This window comes from Bemisia tabaci, chromosome 6, assembly GCF_918797505.1.
Source record: "Bemisia tabaci chromosome 6, PGI_BMITA_v3".
Taxonomy (NCBI): domain Eukaryota; kingdom Metazoa; phylum Arthropoda; class Insecta; order Hemiptera; family Aleyrodidae; genus Bemisia; species Bemisia tabaci.
Genome location: NC_092798.1, coordinates 826688 through 847021, shown reverse-complemented (window position 1 = coordinate 847021; position 20334 = coordinate 826688). Strand labels below are relative to the sequence as shown.

The window sequence follows — 20334 nt, the reverse complement described above, 5'->3', positions numbered from 1 at the left end:
TAATCGATAAACCAAGCGATAGACAAAGAAGACATAGGGAGTATGTAACTATCCTATTGGTTGAGACGAGTGCCTCTCATAGACTTAGGGTAAAATGACGGACTATAACTGTCAGGCCCCTCGTGGGTTCCCGTTTGCTAGTCTATTACTTACCTCCTGTGTCCAAACCAACCACCCATTTTAACCAGTAGGATCGCTTCATTTTTCCTCCGTCTCTTATGTCTATCGCTTTGTCCATTAACTTCAAGAATCAGCCCGCAGATCGAGGATAATCACTTGAATGATGATGATCGTAGCGATGCTATCGCCAAAAAACCGCAACTTAATTTGTAAATATCGAGATTTGACCGTTGAAAAATGCCACGCAGGCGAGGGAGGTATTGAAATGACGGCGGAAAAGTGTCGGATTTCCCAAGTCCAAACGGCGGCGCTCCACAGGGATTAAAGCACCGCCCCCTCCCCCTCCCCCCTTCGCCTTCGATTAAAGCCCCAGGCTAACGCGGAGGTGTTCCTCTCTTAAACCTCGATTATCGGAACCCAGTTTAAGCCCCGAACACCCGATCCGTTGCCACTTTCATTTTCTATCCTTCTCTGTCTCTCTCTCTCCCTCCCTCCTTCCCCTCTCTCTCTTTTTGGAGCTCTCATACACTGGAGAAGAAGTTAAGAGCTATATAGACATATTGTCCACTCCAGGCTCAGGGGCCAAAAGTTCCGGGGGCTGGAGCCGTAGCTTCAACTACTCCGGCTGCCACACACGGAACTTTCGGCCTCGGAGCCCGGAACGCGGATGCGGACGGTATGTCTATACAGTCCGCAAGAGCGGCCTCCACAGACGAGATTTTTTTTTTTTTTTTTTTTTTTTTTTTATCAAGGTATAATTATGGGCGGATTTGGTTTTGTTCGAAAATGACCCATCTTTTTTTATTTCTTTCTTTCTATTTTAGAGACCAATTCATTTGGTTGAAAATTAAAAAAGTCATGATTTTTCATGCACGATGTTACAAGCTTACGCTTGTAACATCGTGCATGAAATCGAAAGGTCTGAAGTAACTTTTAAAAGCGACCGACTGGTATCCTTGTTTAACTGAAGTCACGGTTTGACGCTTAGTACGCGTTGCAAGCGCCTTCTCGTTAGCTGAGCAACTATTTTAACTCTGCGGAGCTCAAATTGCCTACCTAAATAGATGAAGGCGCTCCGTCGTTTCTCGTCCGCGCAATGTAAACTGGTTTGACTCAGTCTCGCGCTAAGGAAGACCACTATTCCTTCACTCCTGCTTTTGTTCTCTCTCTTTCTGTCACCCTCTCTCTTCTTATTACATAACTTCAAAATTCTTAATTTACGTAAAAATAAGAAACAAACGATGGTACTAAATGATGGCACTGAGGTAAAGGAATATTATCAAGGTGAAGAAAATGAGTTTTTGAGTCCAATCTCTCACAGAACTTGTCCGGGTATATGCGAAGAGACAAACACCTTAGTTTTTGTTAAAAAAGTCATTTATAACACCCTAAACCGTGATGCCTTTCATTTACAAATCTAAAAACTTGACCCCGATAGTAAATCCTGTCACCCAAAGAACAAGGTGGCAAAATTTGCTGGAAACATTAAGCTGCATCCCGAAGGAAAAATTGAAGAAAAAGCTTGCACCGCGTGGCAACACTGTCACAAAAAACCCTCACGCGGTTCGTGAGGGTCTATTCTGGGAATCTTAATGCGAGAGTTATACGCGGGCTTAATTCGGTTTATCAGACTCTTTGCGACTGTAAGCACAAGTTATTTTACGTTACCCCTGGTCTCTGTGGAGCTGAAAAATGACAATGCGGTCGACGGAAAACTTTAGCCGCTCCTTAAAGTAAAGTTGGATTACTGCTTCTTCATGTAAAGTCCCCGCGAAGGATGCCTTTTCCTCTCTCTAAGATTTGTGAATGATGGCAAAAGCCACTACACTTGGCCTTGCGCAAGCCAGTGACGATACGCGCAAATTGGCAACAGTGGCGCCGCGAGATGTGGATGATCGATAATCGATGGATCCGTTTTTGAAACTATGGTAAATAATTGATTATTAATGTGTTCTTTGCGAATACCCTGTACATCGATTCTTTTCATAGGTTTTAATGGCAGAACGATCGATAAGTCGCAAAGCACGCCACGCCACTGTAACGCTGTTTTCCTCCATTCAAATCTTTGATAATCAACTTCCTATCTGATAAAAACCGATTGCTTTGCATTGGTTTAAACGGGCAAAACCCAGTATTGTTAACTGGACTACAATTTGAAAAAAAAATAAGAAGCCACTATTTCTGGCCCATTTATAAAAGCAGTAAAATTACCTCTCTGCATGAGGGAATTAAAGCCATCATTCGTGTGTCGTTGCTATAGTGTGTCCGAAATATTAGTTCTCCGTAGCAAAAAGCCAAATTTGGGTAAATTGCCACCGCTGTCAATAACCGGAAAATGCGGTTCGTCTCTCACCAAAATGAATTAATGTTATTTTTTTTTTTGATTGCCTCCTAAATAATATGATACGCGTCGATTGTTGAAGGAGGAGAACTCGCTAGTAAACTCATCTTCAAAGTTATTCTATCAGGAAAGAAGTTCCGACGTATATTTTTTGAGAAATACATTACTGTTTTTTAAGAGTCCTTATCGGCGTAAAAAAGGCACAGACACTCGTCCAAATTTACATTTAAAATAATTTGAATTAAATGTACTCCATTCTCAATAGATTTTATTTCGTTCTTTCGATTTATAAAGGATGCTCATTTATCAATTCTGACGACTTTTTACGTGTGTGATCCTGTCAGTCAATTCGTTATCTCCTTTTCTTCTTCCTTTTTGCCTCAATTTAAAGCTCGTTTGTTTTCTTTAGCCTTAAACGATTGAATGGCAAAGGTAATCGGGTATTACGATTGGAGGAGTTCGGTAATTAGTTTTTCATTGATATAGAAAAGTTTGCTCCTTTTGTCATTGTAAAGAGAGGACACTGATTTAAGTGATTTACTTCGACCAGAATCTTCAACCTCTGAATCTTTCGAACTAAAAAATTTCATAGAGAATCTTTCTGTCGGAGCTATTTTTCGAGTAGCTTTAATTTACCAAGTTGAAAAAAGTTAATGGATGGTTTCTAATGTAGAATACGACACGATAAAAAATAATTGTAGAACATAAAGCCAGAATAACGAGATGTTATAATTGAAGATTAGCTCGGCTGCAGTGAGGAATCATCATGCCTGGTTGATCCATAAAACACCTACCCACATTGGTAAATAAAGTGGGCATATTTTTATTTTAAAATAATGATCAAAAGATATTGATCCATATCGTAAAATGTAGCATTTTACGATCAGCAATAACAATAATTTACACTCATGGCTTGTGCTTGTGCTGAGATCAGATAGACTACCAACAACTGATCTCAGCACAAGTCCGAGTCAGATGAACGCACATAGACGCAGCGCAACGAAGTGCCTTCAATTAGGCGGATAGGCATTACGCGCTCGGGAGAGTTAAAATAGTTGCTCGCAGAGCGCCTGATGATCAGTTCCCGAAACGATCGTCGCTCAAAGGAGCAGAATCGCATGGCTAGGGCCCTGTCTCCACGGGACGTTTTCATGGGATTTGTCCCAAGTTCGAATCGCAGGAATGAAACTTCTGGGATTTTTCCCAGTTACCGTCTCCACGGGATGGGGCTCATACAGTCCTGCGACTAGTTTGCGCGGGAAGATAAATTAGTTAAAGTCGAGTATTTAACCGCGATTAAAATAATAATTGCACTCAATTGACAATTAGACACATTATTTTAACTAAACAAACATGAACAATGTAGTAATGAATAAAATATCGCACAGTTCGTTTTCACTTCTTCTTCTTCTCTCAGTGGGTCCTAAGGGTACAAGTACCATACTTGGTACTGGGAAAAATATTGAGTTAATCAACTTCGTAAGTGGGATTTTTCCCTGGGACAAATCTCGTGAAACGGCTCGTGGAGACAAGGCCTACGATGTATCTTTGGTGTAAGAAATTGCCCCCCATCCTTTTTCATCTTTGCTTTTCCCTGCCCCCAGACCCCCCTTGATTTGGTACCCCCCTAAAAAAATGCCTGGTTCCGCCCACGTAGACACATTAAAAAGTTTCACATCTAGCCATAAGTGAGAAATTAGCATTGTCTCTGTTCGTCAAATCAAATTTCTCGCTTAGTAAAGAACCACAGTCTGTTAAAGTCAAATCAAGCACTAATAATTAAACAATAAATTCATAAATAATTAATAATTAATAACGTGCTTTGCGATGGAGTACTCTTTGAAGTTTGCGTTTAGTGAGTAAATTCGTGCCTTTTTTTCTTTTCCCTTCTTGTCCTTAGTTTGGAAAATAAATTAAATAAATTAGAGGTATTGAAAAATTGGACTGACAAGCTTTTTTAAGCAAAGAGTAAAGTCTCACCACATAATGAGGTAATGGAACTACTTTCTTCATGAACGTACTTCTTTGTTACAGCCTCTTCCATCATCTGTTTCACCTGGAACAAAAAATACACTTACATGAGACACTGTGCTTTAGTAATAAGGTGGTAAAATGGAAAAAAGTGCCTTGTCCGAGAAACAAGGATTCTAGTCCCCCAGACAAGACCGTCTTGTTATATTTGATCCACAAGGCATTCTTGTTCGTGGGACCCATACAGTCTTGTTCAGGGCACAAGACTTCCTTGTTGCATAAGTCAAAAGTCTAGTCACGGTAACAAAATTGTCTAGTTCTGGGAACAAGACTTGTCTTGTCACAGTATTCGGAAGAAATTAAAATTGCAAAAAAAATGTCACAAATTTACATGAATTGCAATTTTTATATGAAAATTTAATTGATTTCTACTTCCTTCACTCCTCTTACACCAGAATCGTCCCATCCGATCTTTCAAATTTTACCGACCTGAACGGGATTTGAACGCGGGACCATCTGGTTACGGACCGAGTGTCTTACTGACCGAGCTATCCGGGCTAGATGTAGAGAGGAGCCGAATTATAAGTATAAGTACAGCCCACAGAATTACTTTTTCATTTTGTTGCTATCTCAAGTCTGTGGAATGCGTAGAGCATCAGATTGTTTGGTTTTTTTCTTTTTTACTATTTACCGTTTACGAAAAGGAATTTACACTCTACATCAGATAAAAATGGACAATTTAGGCCGAAAAAATGTGTTTCTTCAAGCAACGATGTTTCCTTTGTTCCCTGTTAATGATTCTAATTTTTATTTTTATTTTATATCATGATAATAATTAATAATATATAAATAAATCAAACGTTAAAAAAATAATTATATAATTAGATACATTTGATTTTAAAACCTTACGCATGAGCGATTTATTTTTAAAAAAGAATTATAAACTTATTGTATTTACCTTGTCATTAAACATCCAGAAAAATTTTCGGGGAACAATTATTATGCGTGGTTCTTAAAATACTCTTTCAAAATATATAAAATAATACGCTCTCTTTGAATTTGACCGTTACTCGCGGTGAGTAGAGAATCTTGTCACAGTGACAAGACTATCGAGTCCGGTGGCTCAGAAACCTAGCATATAAAACAAGACTGGTCTTGTTGCATTAACAAACGGGTGTTGTTTCCCAAACAAACTGAGTTGTTTGGCAGACTAAAAGTCTTGTTCCTGAGACAAGGCAGGTTTAACAAGTTTATCTTGTCTCTACGGCTCTATTATTTTTTTCGTGCTGGGTTCACACCATTTTCCGGAGAAACCAAAGCCAAAAATTTTAATTAGAGTAAAAAACTTTGAGCTCTAATGAGTACCATACTACACTTTTTTTTCACTGTGCTTTAGTTAACCACGTAATGCTTTCGGATAATGTGGGGTTCGTGCAATTTAGGACTTGCGTAATATTCCAAGTCCGAGGATAATATGGACTCCTGCAACAAACACAGTTGATTGTAACAATTTGGCAACACTGCTTTATAGCCTGTGTCACACCATCAAAATGTCAAGGCCAAGTGCTGTGATTGGTCCAAGTCATCGAATAAGCCAATCACAACACCTGGCCTTGATATTTTGATGGCTAGCTTTGATAGTGTGACACAGGCTTATCTGCTTTTAAATCCATATTAAATAATCGATTCTAGTTGAAGCAGCCTGATTCAATAAATATCCATTCTTCACCGGTGCAGTTCAATTTTTATCATCTAATGTTTTCGTTACTTTCAAAACGCCCCCCCCCCCCCCCCCCCCTTGAGATTATCGATTTTTCAGTGCCCTGAAAAATATACAAGATTTTGCGAAAGAAGTACGAGAAATCTCTGTCAAATTTGAAACTGTATTTCAATCAGAATTACTCTTAACACCTCTCATGTCTAAATTTTCAAAAATGTCCTTTGGAAGTTCCGTAAAATACTCTCTGAGGTGCTCTTATGCTTTTCCTCACAGATAATGTCACCCATGTACACCGCACGTTCCGTATATGCGCATAAAATTGCTTTTCAAACGACGCAATGTTCACGACTTAATTTAAATGAATTCGCTTTGAGCTAACGATAAAATAATCGCACCGATTTTTTTATCCATTGTCATCCTGTTTGCAGCCGCAAGACTTTCAGGAATAAAGTATTGCGTTTCTGAGCAAATGAGGAAAAGCACTACGTCTCACATTTTTTAAAATTTTTCACGAGGACATATAGCCTCTCTCAAAAATTCTATTCTCTAGCTCAAAATCCTTCTTTTTTGAAACCTTTGCTTTACGTAGATGATTGTAAAATAACTCATCGGCCAAGAATGCTTTTGATCTCAAGAGAAAAGAAAAAATAAATTAGAACTCGTGTTATAACTCAAGAATTCGTGTGATAAGTAGAAGTCGAATTTGAGCCTTCCCAAGCTTCGGAATCCAGTTTAAAGCTTGGAATCCGGGGAGGAATCCGCGCCACCCGGAAAATAATGACAAAGTTTCCAGGAATACAAACGAATGAAATGGTGACTCTCAAATCCCCCTGCTTTCCTTCAGATCCCACGAGTTTTTCGTGAGAATTTGATGCGAGCCTCCAGCCCGCCTTTCAATTTTGATAGGTGAAGTCTCGTCCATATTGCAAAACGAGAACGAAAGAAAAACCAATAATCCTAATATCCTTTTTCAAAACTCAGTTTACACACTGAAAAAAGGATTGGTAGAATTTACCAATCTTCAAGTCGATTCTGCCAGAGGAATGGTTACCTGTACCAGTATAGTAACATTTACCTCTCCTCTGGCAGAATTGACTCTAAATTGACGCTGTGTGAAATACAGCGTGAAGGAATGGTAAATTCTAATAATCTTTTTTTTCAGTGTATGAAGTAAACCAGCTCTGTTTAGAGAGATGCAGTTCATCAAATGCATATTTTTGAACATTCATCATAAGTTTCGTTTCTAAAATCATAAACTGATTCAGTCCATGCCAAATAAGTTTATCCACTTCAAAGCACGATGGATGATCGGCCGTCTTCAGGTTAGCATTGAAAGTCCTAAAAGCGATTCGTCCTGGATTCATAGGCGTGGCCAAACTGGGGCGCGGTATATCGCATCGATTTATTCATAAATCGGCAATTTTTGAATTTTAGCCGAAAAAAGACGGTAGCCAGTGCTTCAAAAAGCATTCTCAAGAAAAAAATTGGCATCACTCTGGGAACTGAAATCAGGATTCTTTTTGGGAAAGCACCTCGCATTCGATACACGGTACCTCCTCAGGTCGATCACTGAATCGAATTTCACCTAGAAAATTAACCACTAAACGAGATTTTAAGAAGTGTTTTTAACACTGATTAAAATGTAAGATAAATCATAAAAATTCTGTCATTTGTACTTTTGCCATTTAACCAATGCTAATAAATTGTAAGCACCTGCGTAGTTTAGGAATTGATCTTTCGACTTTCCGATTTGTAACTCTGTTTCCTCGAGAAATCTTGAAAAGATAACGTGTTACGTAGTGCTTTTCAGTGGCGAGGCGTGAATGATCGATTATCAATTTTTCCTCATTTGAAGCTGTGGTAAAGAATCGATTATGTAGGTGTTGGTCGCGAACACCCTGTTTACGGATCCTTTTCCATAGGTTTAAATGGCAGATCAATCGATGTATGACAAAGCACGCCACGCCATCGTAATTCATGCCTTGTCCAGAGGCCCGTTATAGAGCCAACAGCGGATTTTAAAAATGAATTTTCCCCCCGTATCCAACCCACTGGATTCGTCACGGCGGACGGTGGATCGAGTCAATAGGAGAGGTCGGACATGAAATTTTTGACTAAAACTTCAAATTTTGCTGTTTATTTCGTCACATTTTTAATTTTGAGGGGTGCCATCAGAAGAAAATTTTACGAGGAAACCAATGGAACCACTTTTAAAATCTCAAATTTTTGTATAAACGGAGTTATAAGCTTTTAAAGTTTCCAAATTTTGTCCGACCTTTCCTATTGACTCGATCCACCGTGCGGCGCAGCAGTCATGGCATATATAGTGAGTGTTGCGAGAGCGGGTTTGCCTATAAATTGAATACAGTTGCGGGGGGGGGGGGGGGGGGGTGGCAAGGGCCTTTTTCGGCGCTCATTGCTATTCAAGGTCCCTGAATCCCCAGGATCGGGATCGACTTGGGGATCAACACCCGGTTCGAGCCTCAATACCTATTCCGAATATCCCTACCGCCCCAGCCTAACGAATCCTCGCCCCTATAACGTATCTCAATTTCAAAGTGAGCCCTGTTTTACAAATAAACCCATGCTTTCTGCGGCCCATGAAGAAATCCAGATAGGCTTTTAGGTAATGTCAGAGGAGCGGTGGAATGAGCCGATCCGGATTATTCGCTGGCGCCCGGTAAAAAATTGCCGCGTCCAAATTAGCTTTTCTAATTTCTGGGTCCCGTATCGTCCTCGCAAGCGGCAGTCACCCCTGCGCCTTTACCCTTTTCTCTTCGTCGCACGTTCCATTTCGCAGAAACATCGATTGAACCGATTATTTTCCTAAACACGTAAGCGCTATCTCGTAGTAGAGGGGTTGGTTTCACCGAAAAAAAGCGAAGTTGATTTAACATTCTGGGTGTAAAAAAAGTAGGCGAGAACTTATAAAATGCTGAATTACCCGCCACGGCAGTTAGTTTTACATCTTGGCATTGCTAAAGTAACTGCTTCAGCGGGTAATTCAGCATTTTATAAGTTCTCGCACATTATTTTTACATCCTGAATGTTAAATCAACCTCACTTTTTTTTCGGCGTTTTCTTCGTTTTCTCCGGTATAATCAATCATGTCTGATTTTAAAATAGTCCTCTGAAAGAACATACATTTTTTGGAATTCCAAGATTGTCAACAAAGCAAATGAAACGGGTTTTCTTGTTTTCCTCGCACTCGCAATTTTGGCGCTTGCGCGATTTGGAAAATGATTGGTTCAATTTGTGGTGAATTCAGTGAAATCAAGTCGCAAAGAATACATCGACTGCCAAAATGCGGAGCCACGTTTCTCCATTGCGGTGTTTTGGAATTTCCGCTCCTGTCTTATTTTTTCCGAGAGAAACTAGTGAATTTTATACAATTTTGCTAGTAGAAAAGATAAATTAAGGAAGTTTTCAAGGGATTACGTTGACTAGTTTTCCGAAGAGAAAATGAAGTATGGCGAGAAGTCTGCAACGTCACAGAGAAACGAGCGAATTTTTCAGTTTGAATTTAACTGTTTTTACTAGTAGAGGAGAAAAATAGAAAAATTCGTCAAGGAATTACAAGGAATAGTTTTCCAAAGAGAATCTAAAGCATGACGGGAACGTCGCGAAAGGAGATACGTACATTTTGGTGGTCGTAGTAAGAAAGCACTTATTTTCGTTCGCGACATCGCAGACTTCTTGTCATACTCTATTTTCTCTTTGAACAACAAGTCAATGTAATTTCTTAAAAATTATACTCTTAATATTCTTCTCTGTAAGCAGAATATTCCGTGTATATCTCAAGGCGTGGAGTTGGCCTCTCACTCGTCGCAAAAATAAAAGAGGAACGGAAATTGTGAGCCACCGCAATGAAAACACGTGTTTTGACAAGGTGACAATTGATATGGGAGGGGAAGACAAAATCGGGAGCAATTTTGCAACATAGTGACGTAGATGCGTGTTTCTAGAGTCCCTTATACTGAGAGTAAAGACAATGCGAATCTATTTCTGATTGGTTCCCGTATTTTAGGCCTTCACAAAGTCATAAACGAGAATAAAGATTACAGTTTCACCGATTGCAAAAATTATAAACTGGAATAGACCGGGGGATTGGAGGTACAGCAAGGAACAAATGAAATGAGAGTGGGAACAGAGACAGGAATTCGGGAATGGGTTGATCAAAGATTACAGCAAACGTCCGATTTGTGTAATCTTTATTCCCGTTTGTGAAATTCGCAAGCCGCAGCCGCGTTGTCTCAGTAAAGGGACTCTGCGTGTTTCCCGACTTGGAGCATGAATGAAAACTCCGACTATTGACGGAGAAAATATTTTATGAGGGATCACGAAGTGGCTTGCGGGCGGAAGAAGGGATAGTATTTACGGCGGCGTGGGAACTGCATTTCCCACGCCCACTCACCATAAAGGGATGATGAAAAATAAACAGCGGGCCGCAAAAGCCGGGGAACTGCGGACGCGACCGCCAAGTCCTCCCCGCGCCGAGATCAAAACCGCCCGTCAACTTATAACTTCCGAACTCCGAGTTAAGGAGTACTTCCAGTTGCGAATCGTGGCTTCCTATTTCACTTAACTTTTTGCACCTGATGTAAATAAAACTTTTATGAGTAGCAAATTCCCGCCCTCTGAAGATTAGTCACGAAATCAGGTCGAATCAATGCCGGTGAATTATGCAATCCTAGAGTCCCTTTATACTGAGAGTCAAGACAATTTGAATCCATTTCTGATTGGTTCCCGTATTTTAGGCCTCCACAGTGTCACAAACGGGAATAAAGATTACATTTTCACCAATTGCAAAGATTATAATCTGAAATGGACCAGGGAATTACGGGTTCGGCAAGGAACAAACGGAATGAGAGGAGGAATGGAGAAAGGCATTTGAGAATGGGCCGATCAAAGATTACGAAAAACGTTCAATTTCTGTAATCTTTTTTCCCGTTTGTGACATCCATGAGCTGAATTGTCTTGACTCTCAGTATAAAGGGACTCTATGCAATCCTCGAGAACAGTGGCGAGGCGTGAATGGTCCATTATCCATGTTTCTCCATTTGAAGCTGTGGTAAAGAATCGATTATCAAGGTTTACCCTGTTTATCGATCCTTTTCCATTGGTTTACACGGCGGATCAATCGATATATAGCAAGGCACGCCGCGCCACTGGCTTTTTGTTTTAAATTTAGCGGTGGAATTAAACTGCTCGAGAAGTAGGAGACGCTCGGAAAAATTTCATGAAGACCCTCTGAAGACTTGCTCAAGTTAGATTTGCCTTGAAAGGGATACCCCCCCCCCTTCTTTCTATTATGAAAGAAAAGTTCTCTCTTGTTTGCAGAGCTCATGAGGATGTCAATGTAGTTATATTTATATGAGCAAATGGATCCATACTTCAGCCGAAAACGGTCAGGCCAAATAAAGTTTGAAGTTCTACTCTTTCGTAAGATTCAACGGCAAATGTAAACGTCATACTCTATTTTAACGTTCGTAATGTTTTTCCGCATTTTTGAATTTGTAACCGTAGAAAATCTAGACTCAGTTAAGCTAAAAATTACTTTCAACTCTCTCCCCCCCACCTCAAAATGTGGATTTGTGTCTTCCTACTTAGCTTGACTGAAGGAGGGAAAATTGCTGGAAATTCTTTGAAGCAACCCGGATCATCTTGAAAGCAAAAAGGGAGGAGGGCGAGTTTAGGATTTGTAAGTCCTGAAAAATTCAAAAATTAAGAATGTTAGGTCGGTGTTATATCGAAAAAGTGCGCGAAAACTTTTGTAAGCTGTAAAGTCAATATCTAACATTTTACTAACGATATTTTGATTGCTTTACATATCAAAATGATGTTTCTGTACAAAAGGAGACGTACTTGGAACGTTTAACCTCCGGTGCAGAAATTAATATTTCGTGTGTTTGAAAATGTTCTGTAAAAAAAGAGAGATGAGTTGGGGGAAAAAAGGAGTACAGCAACTTGTAAGCGTCGAAAAGGGGGTGGAAAGTGTGGAAGTCTTTTCGAAATGGTATATTATACTCAAGTGGTGATATGTCTTCGGGCATCTCCGATATCATCTGGATCCATTCGGACGCTAGTCAAATACCATCTGCTGTATTTAAAGTAGTTCTGCAAGCAGCCACCCGGTGCGCTCCATGCGCGATTCCATTCAAGATGGCGGCACACTTAATTGCTAAGATCGCAAGTGTGGGAACGCCCAATGAATACACGCTTACTCGGTACTCGAGAATATGAAAACACATTCAGGATAAGTGCACCGTGAGAGTGAGTCAAAGTGTTTTTCGTTTGAGTTCTTTCAGTGACTCTCATAATTTAAATACTCCCAGTGCGTAAATCATTTGTTTTACTTGTCCGTTTTTTTTTTTCATTCTATGGAATGATCTCGTTTTCTCGGAATGCGTTTTGTTGCTATCATCGATGAGAGAGAACATTTGAGGTTAGTTGTTTTGTTTTTCATCTAAGTAAATAGGATAGGTAGCTTGCGACAAGTTCACCAAACGTGGATGCTACATCAGGGACGAAAATCAACGAAAATCCATCTTCCTGTCAACGCTGCGAATAGGGCGCGGTTTTTTCGAATTTCTAGTGAGGAGGTATTTTTTAGCTCTTTGAATTCCATGTTTCGGAGAAAGTGAGGGGAATAGATGAGATTTTTGAAGTGTTCTTGGGTGAAAGGTTAGGTTAGGTTAAAAAAAATTATAAATAACTAAGAAAAATAAACCTAAACTTCCGTGTGATGTGTCGTTAAAAAGAACATCATTTTTTTTTTGGCAAGTACCTTAATTGAGGGCCCCCAAAGTTTTATAAGGTCCAAATTTATCTGGCCCCCATTTTGAACTTTTGACAGCAGACTAACATTCTTTCCTATTTTTTTCCCACGAGAGTATTGTTGTCATAACATTGTATTTGCTGCATTCGCCGTTACGAGTGTTTGTTCTTAAGTGAGTGTCAATAGCTATATACGCTTAATGTATTAGGACGTATTTATGCTAAACGTATCATTTTATCATATCTTCAACTCGCATGAGCTCATTTGAGTGACTGTCTGTGTTTTGCGTATCTCAATGAATTCTAGAAAAACCAATGAATAAGAGCATTTAGCGAGGCGGCAAAATCTCGTCACAATATATCGCGAGCGTTGATTATTTACCAGCTTCTAATATTACTCTCAAGTCATTGCTGCATCTTAAAACATAAAGCTCTATAAAACGAGTTTTCTCTATTTTTGCTCATCTATCCAGAAAAAAAGTTTAATTATTTCCCTATTTGATTCCAATTTCAGCTTAAAATCTTGGCCAAGACCTCGGTGTGGCTATCGCGATAGCTCTGTCTTCTTCAGTTTATTCAAAACCCGCGACAATGTCACTGACCGGCGACAAAGCAGCGACTAACCGGGCGTTGGTGACTTTGAGCGACATCCAGGACGCCCACGAACGCATCAAGCCCTTCGTGCACCGGACGCCCCTTCTCACCTCGGGCACTCTGGACGCCCTCGCGACTCGAGCAGTGGGCGCCTCGCACATCCGCGTCCGGCTGGCGTTCAAGAGCGAGCACCTCCAGCGCGTGGGCGCCTTCAAGATGCGCGGCGCGACGAACGCGGTGCGGACCCACCTGGCCGGGGCCGGCGCCTCCGGGACCCTCTGGGCGGTGACGCACTCGAGCGGGAACCACGCGGCGGCCGTGGCCTCGGCCGCCCGGGCCGTGGGCGCCCGCGCCGCCGTCGTCATGCCGCGCACCGCGCCCCCCATCAAGAAAGCCGCCGTCGCCGACTACGGGGCGCGCATCGTCGACTGCGAGCCCACGCAGGCCGCGCGCGAGGCCGCCGCCGACCGCCTCATCCAGGAGCTCCAAGCCCAAGGCCACGTCGTCAAGTTCGTCCACCCCTACGACGATGAACTCGTCATCGCCGGACAGGGCACGCTCGGACTGGAAATGCTCGAGCAGGCGGTGACCTTGGGAGCGAGAGGCGACGACGAGCCGGTGTTGGACATGGTCGTGGCGCCGGTGGGCGGGGGCGGCATGCTGTCGGGCGTGTCGGCGGCGGTCAAAGGCGTGGACCCGCGGATATTGGTCATCGGGGCGGAGCCTGAGATGGCGGACGACGCGGCGCGGTCTTTGGAGAGCGGGGTGCTCCAGCCGGCCGTGACGCCCCCGAGGACAATCTGCGACGGCCTCTTGACGGCCCTGTCGCCGCTGACGCTGGCCCATTTGCAGGCGCATGTCGGCGACGTGTTGACGGCGAGCGAGGGGGAGATCCTGGCGGCGACGCGTCTCGTCTGGGAGCGGATGAAGCAGCTCATCGAGCCGAGTGCGGCCGTGGGTCTCGCCGTGGTTTTGAACAGCCCGCGCTTTGCTCAACATGTGCGCCGGGTTGCGGAACTCCGAGGGGACGGCGCTGTTGAAGTGCGGGTTGGAGTCGTTTGGACGGGCGGCAATGTGGAGCTGGCTTCCGTCGTTGAGGCTATGAACAACTAATGGCGCAAGCCTCTCGAGGGAGCTCAGGAAGTTTAATTTCTACAATGAGGTTTCATGATGGAAAATTCGTGGTTTGGTTGTGGGGCTAAGAATCAAATTGCCGCATATCTGTTCTACGGAACTAAGCGCCAAATTGAGTTCCTTTTGAGGATTTTAGAATCCTGAATAGCGCGTTCTGTCAACTGGAACTAAGCGCCATGGACAAGGATTGCGAGTACAGGACGGAACGAGCATCGCGTTCCTCAACACCCGCCAATCCAAGCCCCATTCTCCCTTCCTCCCCCTATGGCGCATAGTTCCGATTGATAGAAATACGTCCAATTTCATATTCGTTCCACACAGCGCCTTGCCCTAGGAAGCCCTTCGTGCCTTCGTGGTTGATGCTTCACATGGTGATCATGAGAAATTGGAGGAAACTCTGAGCATATCTTCATAAAAAGACCATGTTCACCATCTCGAGAAAAAATTTCGAAGTGTACTTTTAGGAATAGACCCTCGCAAGGGATAACTCCGATTTGCCTACAAAAAAATCAAAATACAGAAGGAAATTTTTGCCGGTTCGGAAATTCGAAGGACATTTGCCAAACTCGTAGAATTTTCTATTCCTTATTTTTCTATATTTTGCAGTGGCAAATCATTGTAATCCCTCGCAAGGGTCTTTTTCTATAGTTTTACTGTTGAACTTTACTCGAGATGCGTAGAAATTATTCATTTTATGCTGGTATGTAATATGTTAAGCAGGATCTTCTTAAACCTCCCATAATCACTATCTTAACCATGTGGGGCCTTCTAAGATAAGGAACTGCTAAAGGAACGGCAATGGATATCGAATACGACCATAAGTTAGAAATTTAAAAATAAAAAGCTTAGCTCACCAGACAAACATTTAAGTTTAAGTATTGTGAAAGAATTTTATACTTTATATTTTTAATACACAGAAATAAAATTAATTACGTGAGACACCCAAATTCATTATTCTGTTCAATCCCGCTTATTTTATTTAAAAGCTGTAAAGCAGCTCAATCAATAAAGGGTTAAAAATGCGACAATGGTAATCGATGGAGTCGTCAAGTTTTGTCTAATGCTCAGCTGCTCACCAAAATTTGACAACTCCGTTAACTACCGTTGCCTTTGAGAGTCACGCACAATTCATTTTCCGCCATTGATTAGTTCAACGTTCACAACCCCCTTTTACAACATGCACGATCATCTATCCGAGAATGTTTGAGGACCTTTTCGACCAAACAGCACATACCCATATCAGCATTGTTAAGATAGCACTATTATGCATTCATTCAACTGTTCTGCTGTAGGCTCTGTTCTGAAATTTTTAACGAAATTGAGGTATAAATCTAAATATTATAATTCAGAGTGTCTATACAAGTCCGGAATTTCCGGAAGTCCGGAAATAGTACTGATTTTCTAAGGGCGGTCCCCGGAAGTAATGAAAATGTGTGGAAATTCCGCAAGAAGGCCCGGAATTTTTTAAATTTTTAATCATTTTTGTCGCATTTCAAGCGAGAAATTCAAATCTTTGAAATTCTTCGAATTTCGTCAATTGGAGATACTGAAAAATTACCGAACTTTTTTGTTAAGAAAGTACTGAATTTCTTGGGAATATACCGAAAATGTAATGCAAAACTACTGATTTTTGGCCAGCCTTTTTTAGTAGACAGCCTGATAATTCCATCATAAAACTAACCTTTGGCGCTAATAAAAATGGATGAATTAGATCCAAATTTTTGCGAAAACCCAGTGACATGGATTACCGCCTGGGGACAGTGACATTCCAGACTTTCATTTCGCACCCTAGTGATTCCTGTCCCGACTCATATTTGATGCTTTGAAAACGGTTAAATTACTGGGGGGACGTTGATGCTCCCGCGGAAGAAGTTGGACATCCATGGGAGCAGTAATTCACCCTTTTAATACTTTTTCTTATTTGTTTAATGGAAAAGTCAAATTGATTAATTTCTAATCAAAGAATTTTCATCTTGGTTGAGGTGCTTTTCACTTTAATGAAAAATACCGCGCTCCACGAGATCCGACTCAAACCGGTCTCGTTCACTTAGTGTCCGTGACAGTCTTAAAAACTTTACCGTCGGCATCCACTTTGATATGAAGCTGACATGGAAAGCTTGAAACTCCCTTCAACTTTCGAGGAAAGTTGAAACCGCAAAATTCTTCGCGTTATTGTTGCATTAGGTAAATGTGACGCATTCTCATGTAAACCCGCTCTCAACTTTTCCGCGGTGAACTTTTCCAGAACAGAAAGCAAAAATAATGGGAAAAAATTCAAAATCATTTTGTGTCAGCCTCTGTTGCCAAACGTTCATCGATCCTTAAACTGGATGGACATAGTCTGAATGTAGAAGTAATTGATAAAACGGCGTAAGACGTATGAAATAAACGATTATGGACCGTCCTCTGGTGGGTGGGTTGGGGGAGGGGGGTTGTATTAGATTTTTCCCGCAAGCGCAAGTTTTGCCATGACACCTCTTTTAATCCGAACATTCTGATAATTGAAATACTAATCACCGGCAAAGAAAAAGAAAGAAAAGAATTGTAAGAAGAAGCATCTGTACTGACAGGAATGTCGCAGGCAATTTGCAGTTTATGAGTGATATATGGACAAATGTAAACATTTAGAAATTAAGGGAGAATAATAGGAAGCACTGATTATTATGGAATTGAAATAAACGTTTTTTTCCTCTTGAACACGTGGTGCTAGCCGACGTGTTTGCGCGTGCGCGTGTAGTTAAATCAGTGACCTCAGGTAGTTTGGTTTGGTTAGGATCGGCAACTAAACTAACTTAGCAGCAATGTGGAGAGTATCTGGAGATATTGAAGGCGCTTGGAGCCGAGATCGTGCTCCTGAAGCTTTTTACCAATGGACCCTTTATCTTGCCGTTGCGAATTATTGCAATTTGATGACGCAGCATGGACACCGCTTGCGAATTGCATGCGACGCAGGAACATTAATAGCGTATACGTTGGTTCTAAAATAAGCCTAAAATATTAGCTCTTCCTTACAAAACATGGTCCATACGTTAGGAGTCCTTAACTATTCTGTGGGCGTCTTTTTCCCCAAAACTTCCGAGGCGGACGGACCTCTCTCGTTTAAATGCCTCCATTTGTCTGGCTCAAGTCGAGCACTTGAGGATTTGGGAAAGAGAGTTAAAGACAGCTGGATGGAGTCCATCCGTATACTGCTGTGCTGAGGAAGAACGCCGTATGAATATTCGACCGTTGCCAAATTTCCTTTGATAAAATATTCATTTTTGCGGAAAGTTATGAATATTTTTCCGACAAATTTTCGAGAGCTTTAGGTAACATTGTGAGCTAACTTATTTGAAAAATTGGAGGGAAATATTTATAAATTCACCAGGAAATTCGCGTTTTATGAAAGGAGCTTTGGCAACGCCTGAAGGTTCATACGGCGTTTTTCCTTAGCCTGGCAGTATAACTAAACGATTCGGTTTTGGGCTGCTTACTTGCTCGGGAATCGAGGGGTGATTAAGAAGACAGAGCACTAACTATCAATTTTATCCGCATCGAGAGAACTCGTATCAGCGAAAGGGGAGATTTAGGAGATGCCGGGGGGGGGGGGGGTAGGGGGAACCAACCGCAACGCACAAGTTCTTAAATGACTTGCAATTTTTTTCCTCCTGACTCAGAATCCCATCGACCGTATGCTTCATGGAAAATTCTTGCTACGAATATTTCTCTGCTGACTTTTTAGCTCTTAATTCGTCATTTCTACAAGCGCAAACATGATGAAGCGTGGATTTAAATTAAATCGATTTCTTTTAGAAGAGCGTAAGTTCGAAATCATCCGATTCTTGTTTTATGAATTTCTGCTCTTTTGAAGGGTACTTACAGTTCTCCGACATTTTTTTTTTTTTTTTTTTTAATTATGAAAAATAATGCCTGTATATCTTTGTCTTTATCTAAAGGTTATATCGGTATTCCCTCCTGTATGCTGTAAATAATGCCTGTATATATTTGTCTTTATCTAAAGGTTATATCGGTATTCCCTCCTTAAATAACGAAACCTGATTGATTTAACTTTCGAAACTCTTTTCCGATCTACTTTTTTTACGTACAAATGACTTAATTTTTCTTCACTATCTTGAAAAAGGGCGTAATGTCCATAATTCAAAATCAGCCTTGACCGTTACTGAGTACCCAACTAACAAATTTCCCACCAAAAAAATCATTTTAGAACTTCGAAACTGATGTTGGCCTATCCTTTGAACACTCCAGAAAATTTGAAGTCGTCCTGTCTGACAAGAAAATCAGTTTTTTGCGTCTCCTGTTAACTGTGGTTTTCTATCAGAGACCGATTTAATTGAGATCAATCATCCTTATCTCTCCGAATTATACAAAAGCGCAACAGCCCACGTGCTCATGCAAAAGAAGTTTGATAAATAAATCCTTTGAATAGTTGAGTCTTTGAGGGACGCAATTGCGAAAAACTATATCTTACAGACGCAGTATAAACTGCACGGTAACCAACCACAAGAGTCAAGGCTGGAAAAGCCGTTTGGACGTATTTATGCTAAAAGGAACTATGTGCATAGGATTTGCGCGTAACATAGTTTCTTTTAGCATAAATACATGCGTTTCAAGTCAGGGAGCATGCATTGCAGGGGCTCCTCAAGCCCGGTCTAGACGGGCCAACTCCTCGTCGTGGTTTCTCAAACTATGCCGTCTCATCAAACTAGCTTGTTAAATCTGTTCCGTCGGATAATCATCAGTCAACACTAGGCGAATTTTATTTGATTCTTTGCTCAACAGGTCTCACGTCGACCATCATTAGGCGAAAAATAGCGTGGAACTCCGACTTGAACTTTTGCCTCTCTCGATTACATTGCTCGGGCTCTTAGCGCGGGGTCTCTTATTAAGTATGTAGTCTCTAGTCGTTTCCAAAGGCGACAACTCAATCAGACAACGGTGTAATGCGGTGCGGTGCGTGGAGGGGGCCGAATGACGGGTGACCTTGATCTTGAACAAAGAGTGAAAACTGGGTTAAACTTGTGGCTCCATCCAGGCCCCCCTCACCCCCCCCCCCCCTTGCGGTCTCCATGACCCACCCTCCATTCCTACACTCGAAGCTTTCTCGAAGGAAACCTCACCCCTTTCAAGCTCGGCTCGCTACGTCAGTTAAAATAATGCTCCGCAGCACGGGTTGTAGCCACCCAGGGGTGAAGGGGCGGGGGGGGGGGGCAGTTTCCCGCCCATTGTTATTCTCCCGCCGCCGCTTCTGCTTATTTACCGATCCGCCGGGAAAGTTGCCGGAAATCGGGTATTTTTTGTCGACACACTGTGAGGGAATAGGGGCTGCTGCAATTTGGCAACGCCGCTAATAGGTTAAGTGACTACGTCTTGATCGACCTGCGAGCATCCTCTAATTACGTGACGGTTTCTCGCTTTATCCGGTTTACTCCAACGTGTGCGTGATAGGATGGGATGGCGTCTCGCTTTCCCTCCGCGTAAAGGGGAAGGAGAAGACCAAGAAGGGAAAATAAACAGTGTACATCGACGGGCTGGCTAATAGCGTAAAAATTGTGCAGAATGAGGGTAAGAATAAATTCAACGTAGGATCCATGGAGCGGCGCATGGGAAAAGGACATTTGCGCATTTTTTCGATTTGAGGTACACTCGTAAAGGAGTAGGAACATGTACCCCAGAAGTT

The 20334-nt window shown here is 41.8% G+C and overlaps 2 protein-coding genes across 4 annotated transcripts in view; one reads left to right on the top strand and one right to left on the bottom strand.

The window, feature by feature from the left end:
* LOC109033870 (small G protein signaling modulator 2) overlaps nucleotides 1-20334 on the bottom strand; it is a 166506-nt gene that overhangs the window by 39331 nt on the left and 106841 nt on the right. For all 3 annotated transcript variants that reach the window (XM_072301632.1, XM_072301633.1, XM_072301634.1), the window contains one exon: nucleotides 4442-4517. In XM_072301632.1, coding sequence (XP_072157733.1) covers nucleotides 4442-4517 — 76 coding nt within the window. The remainder of the gene's footprint in view (nucleotides 1-4441; nucleotides 4518-20334) is intronic.
* Nucleotides 12328-15604, top strand: LOC109033873 (serine racemase). Its single transcript, XM_019046703.2, has 2 exons — nucleotides 12328-12597; nucleotides 13444-15604. Exon 2 carries the CDS (start codon nucleotides 13521-13523, stop codon nucleotides 14634-14636), a length of 1116 nt encoding a protein of 371 aa, XP_018902248.2. The 5' UTR covers nucleotides 12328-12597; nucleotides 13444-13520; the 3' UTR covers nucleotides 14637-15604.

What these genes read in the sequence shown, in the direction of transcription:
- LOC109033873 (XM_019046703.2), top strand. Translation starts at nt 13,521, where the DNA reads ATGTCACTGACCGGCGACAAAGCAGCGACTAACCGGGCGTTGGTGACT.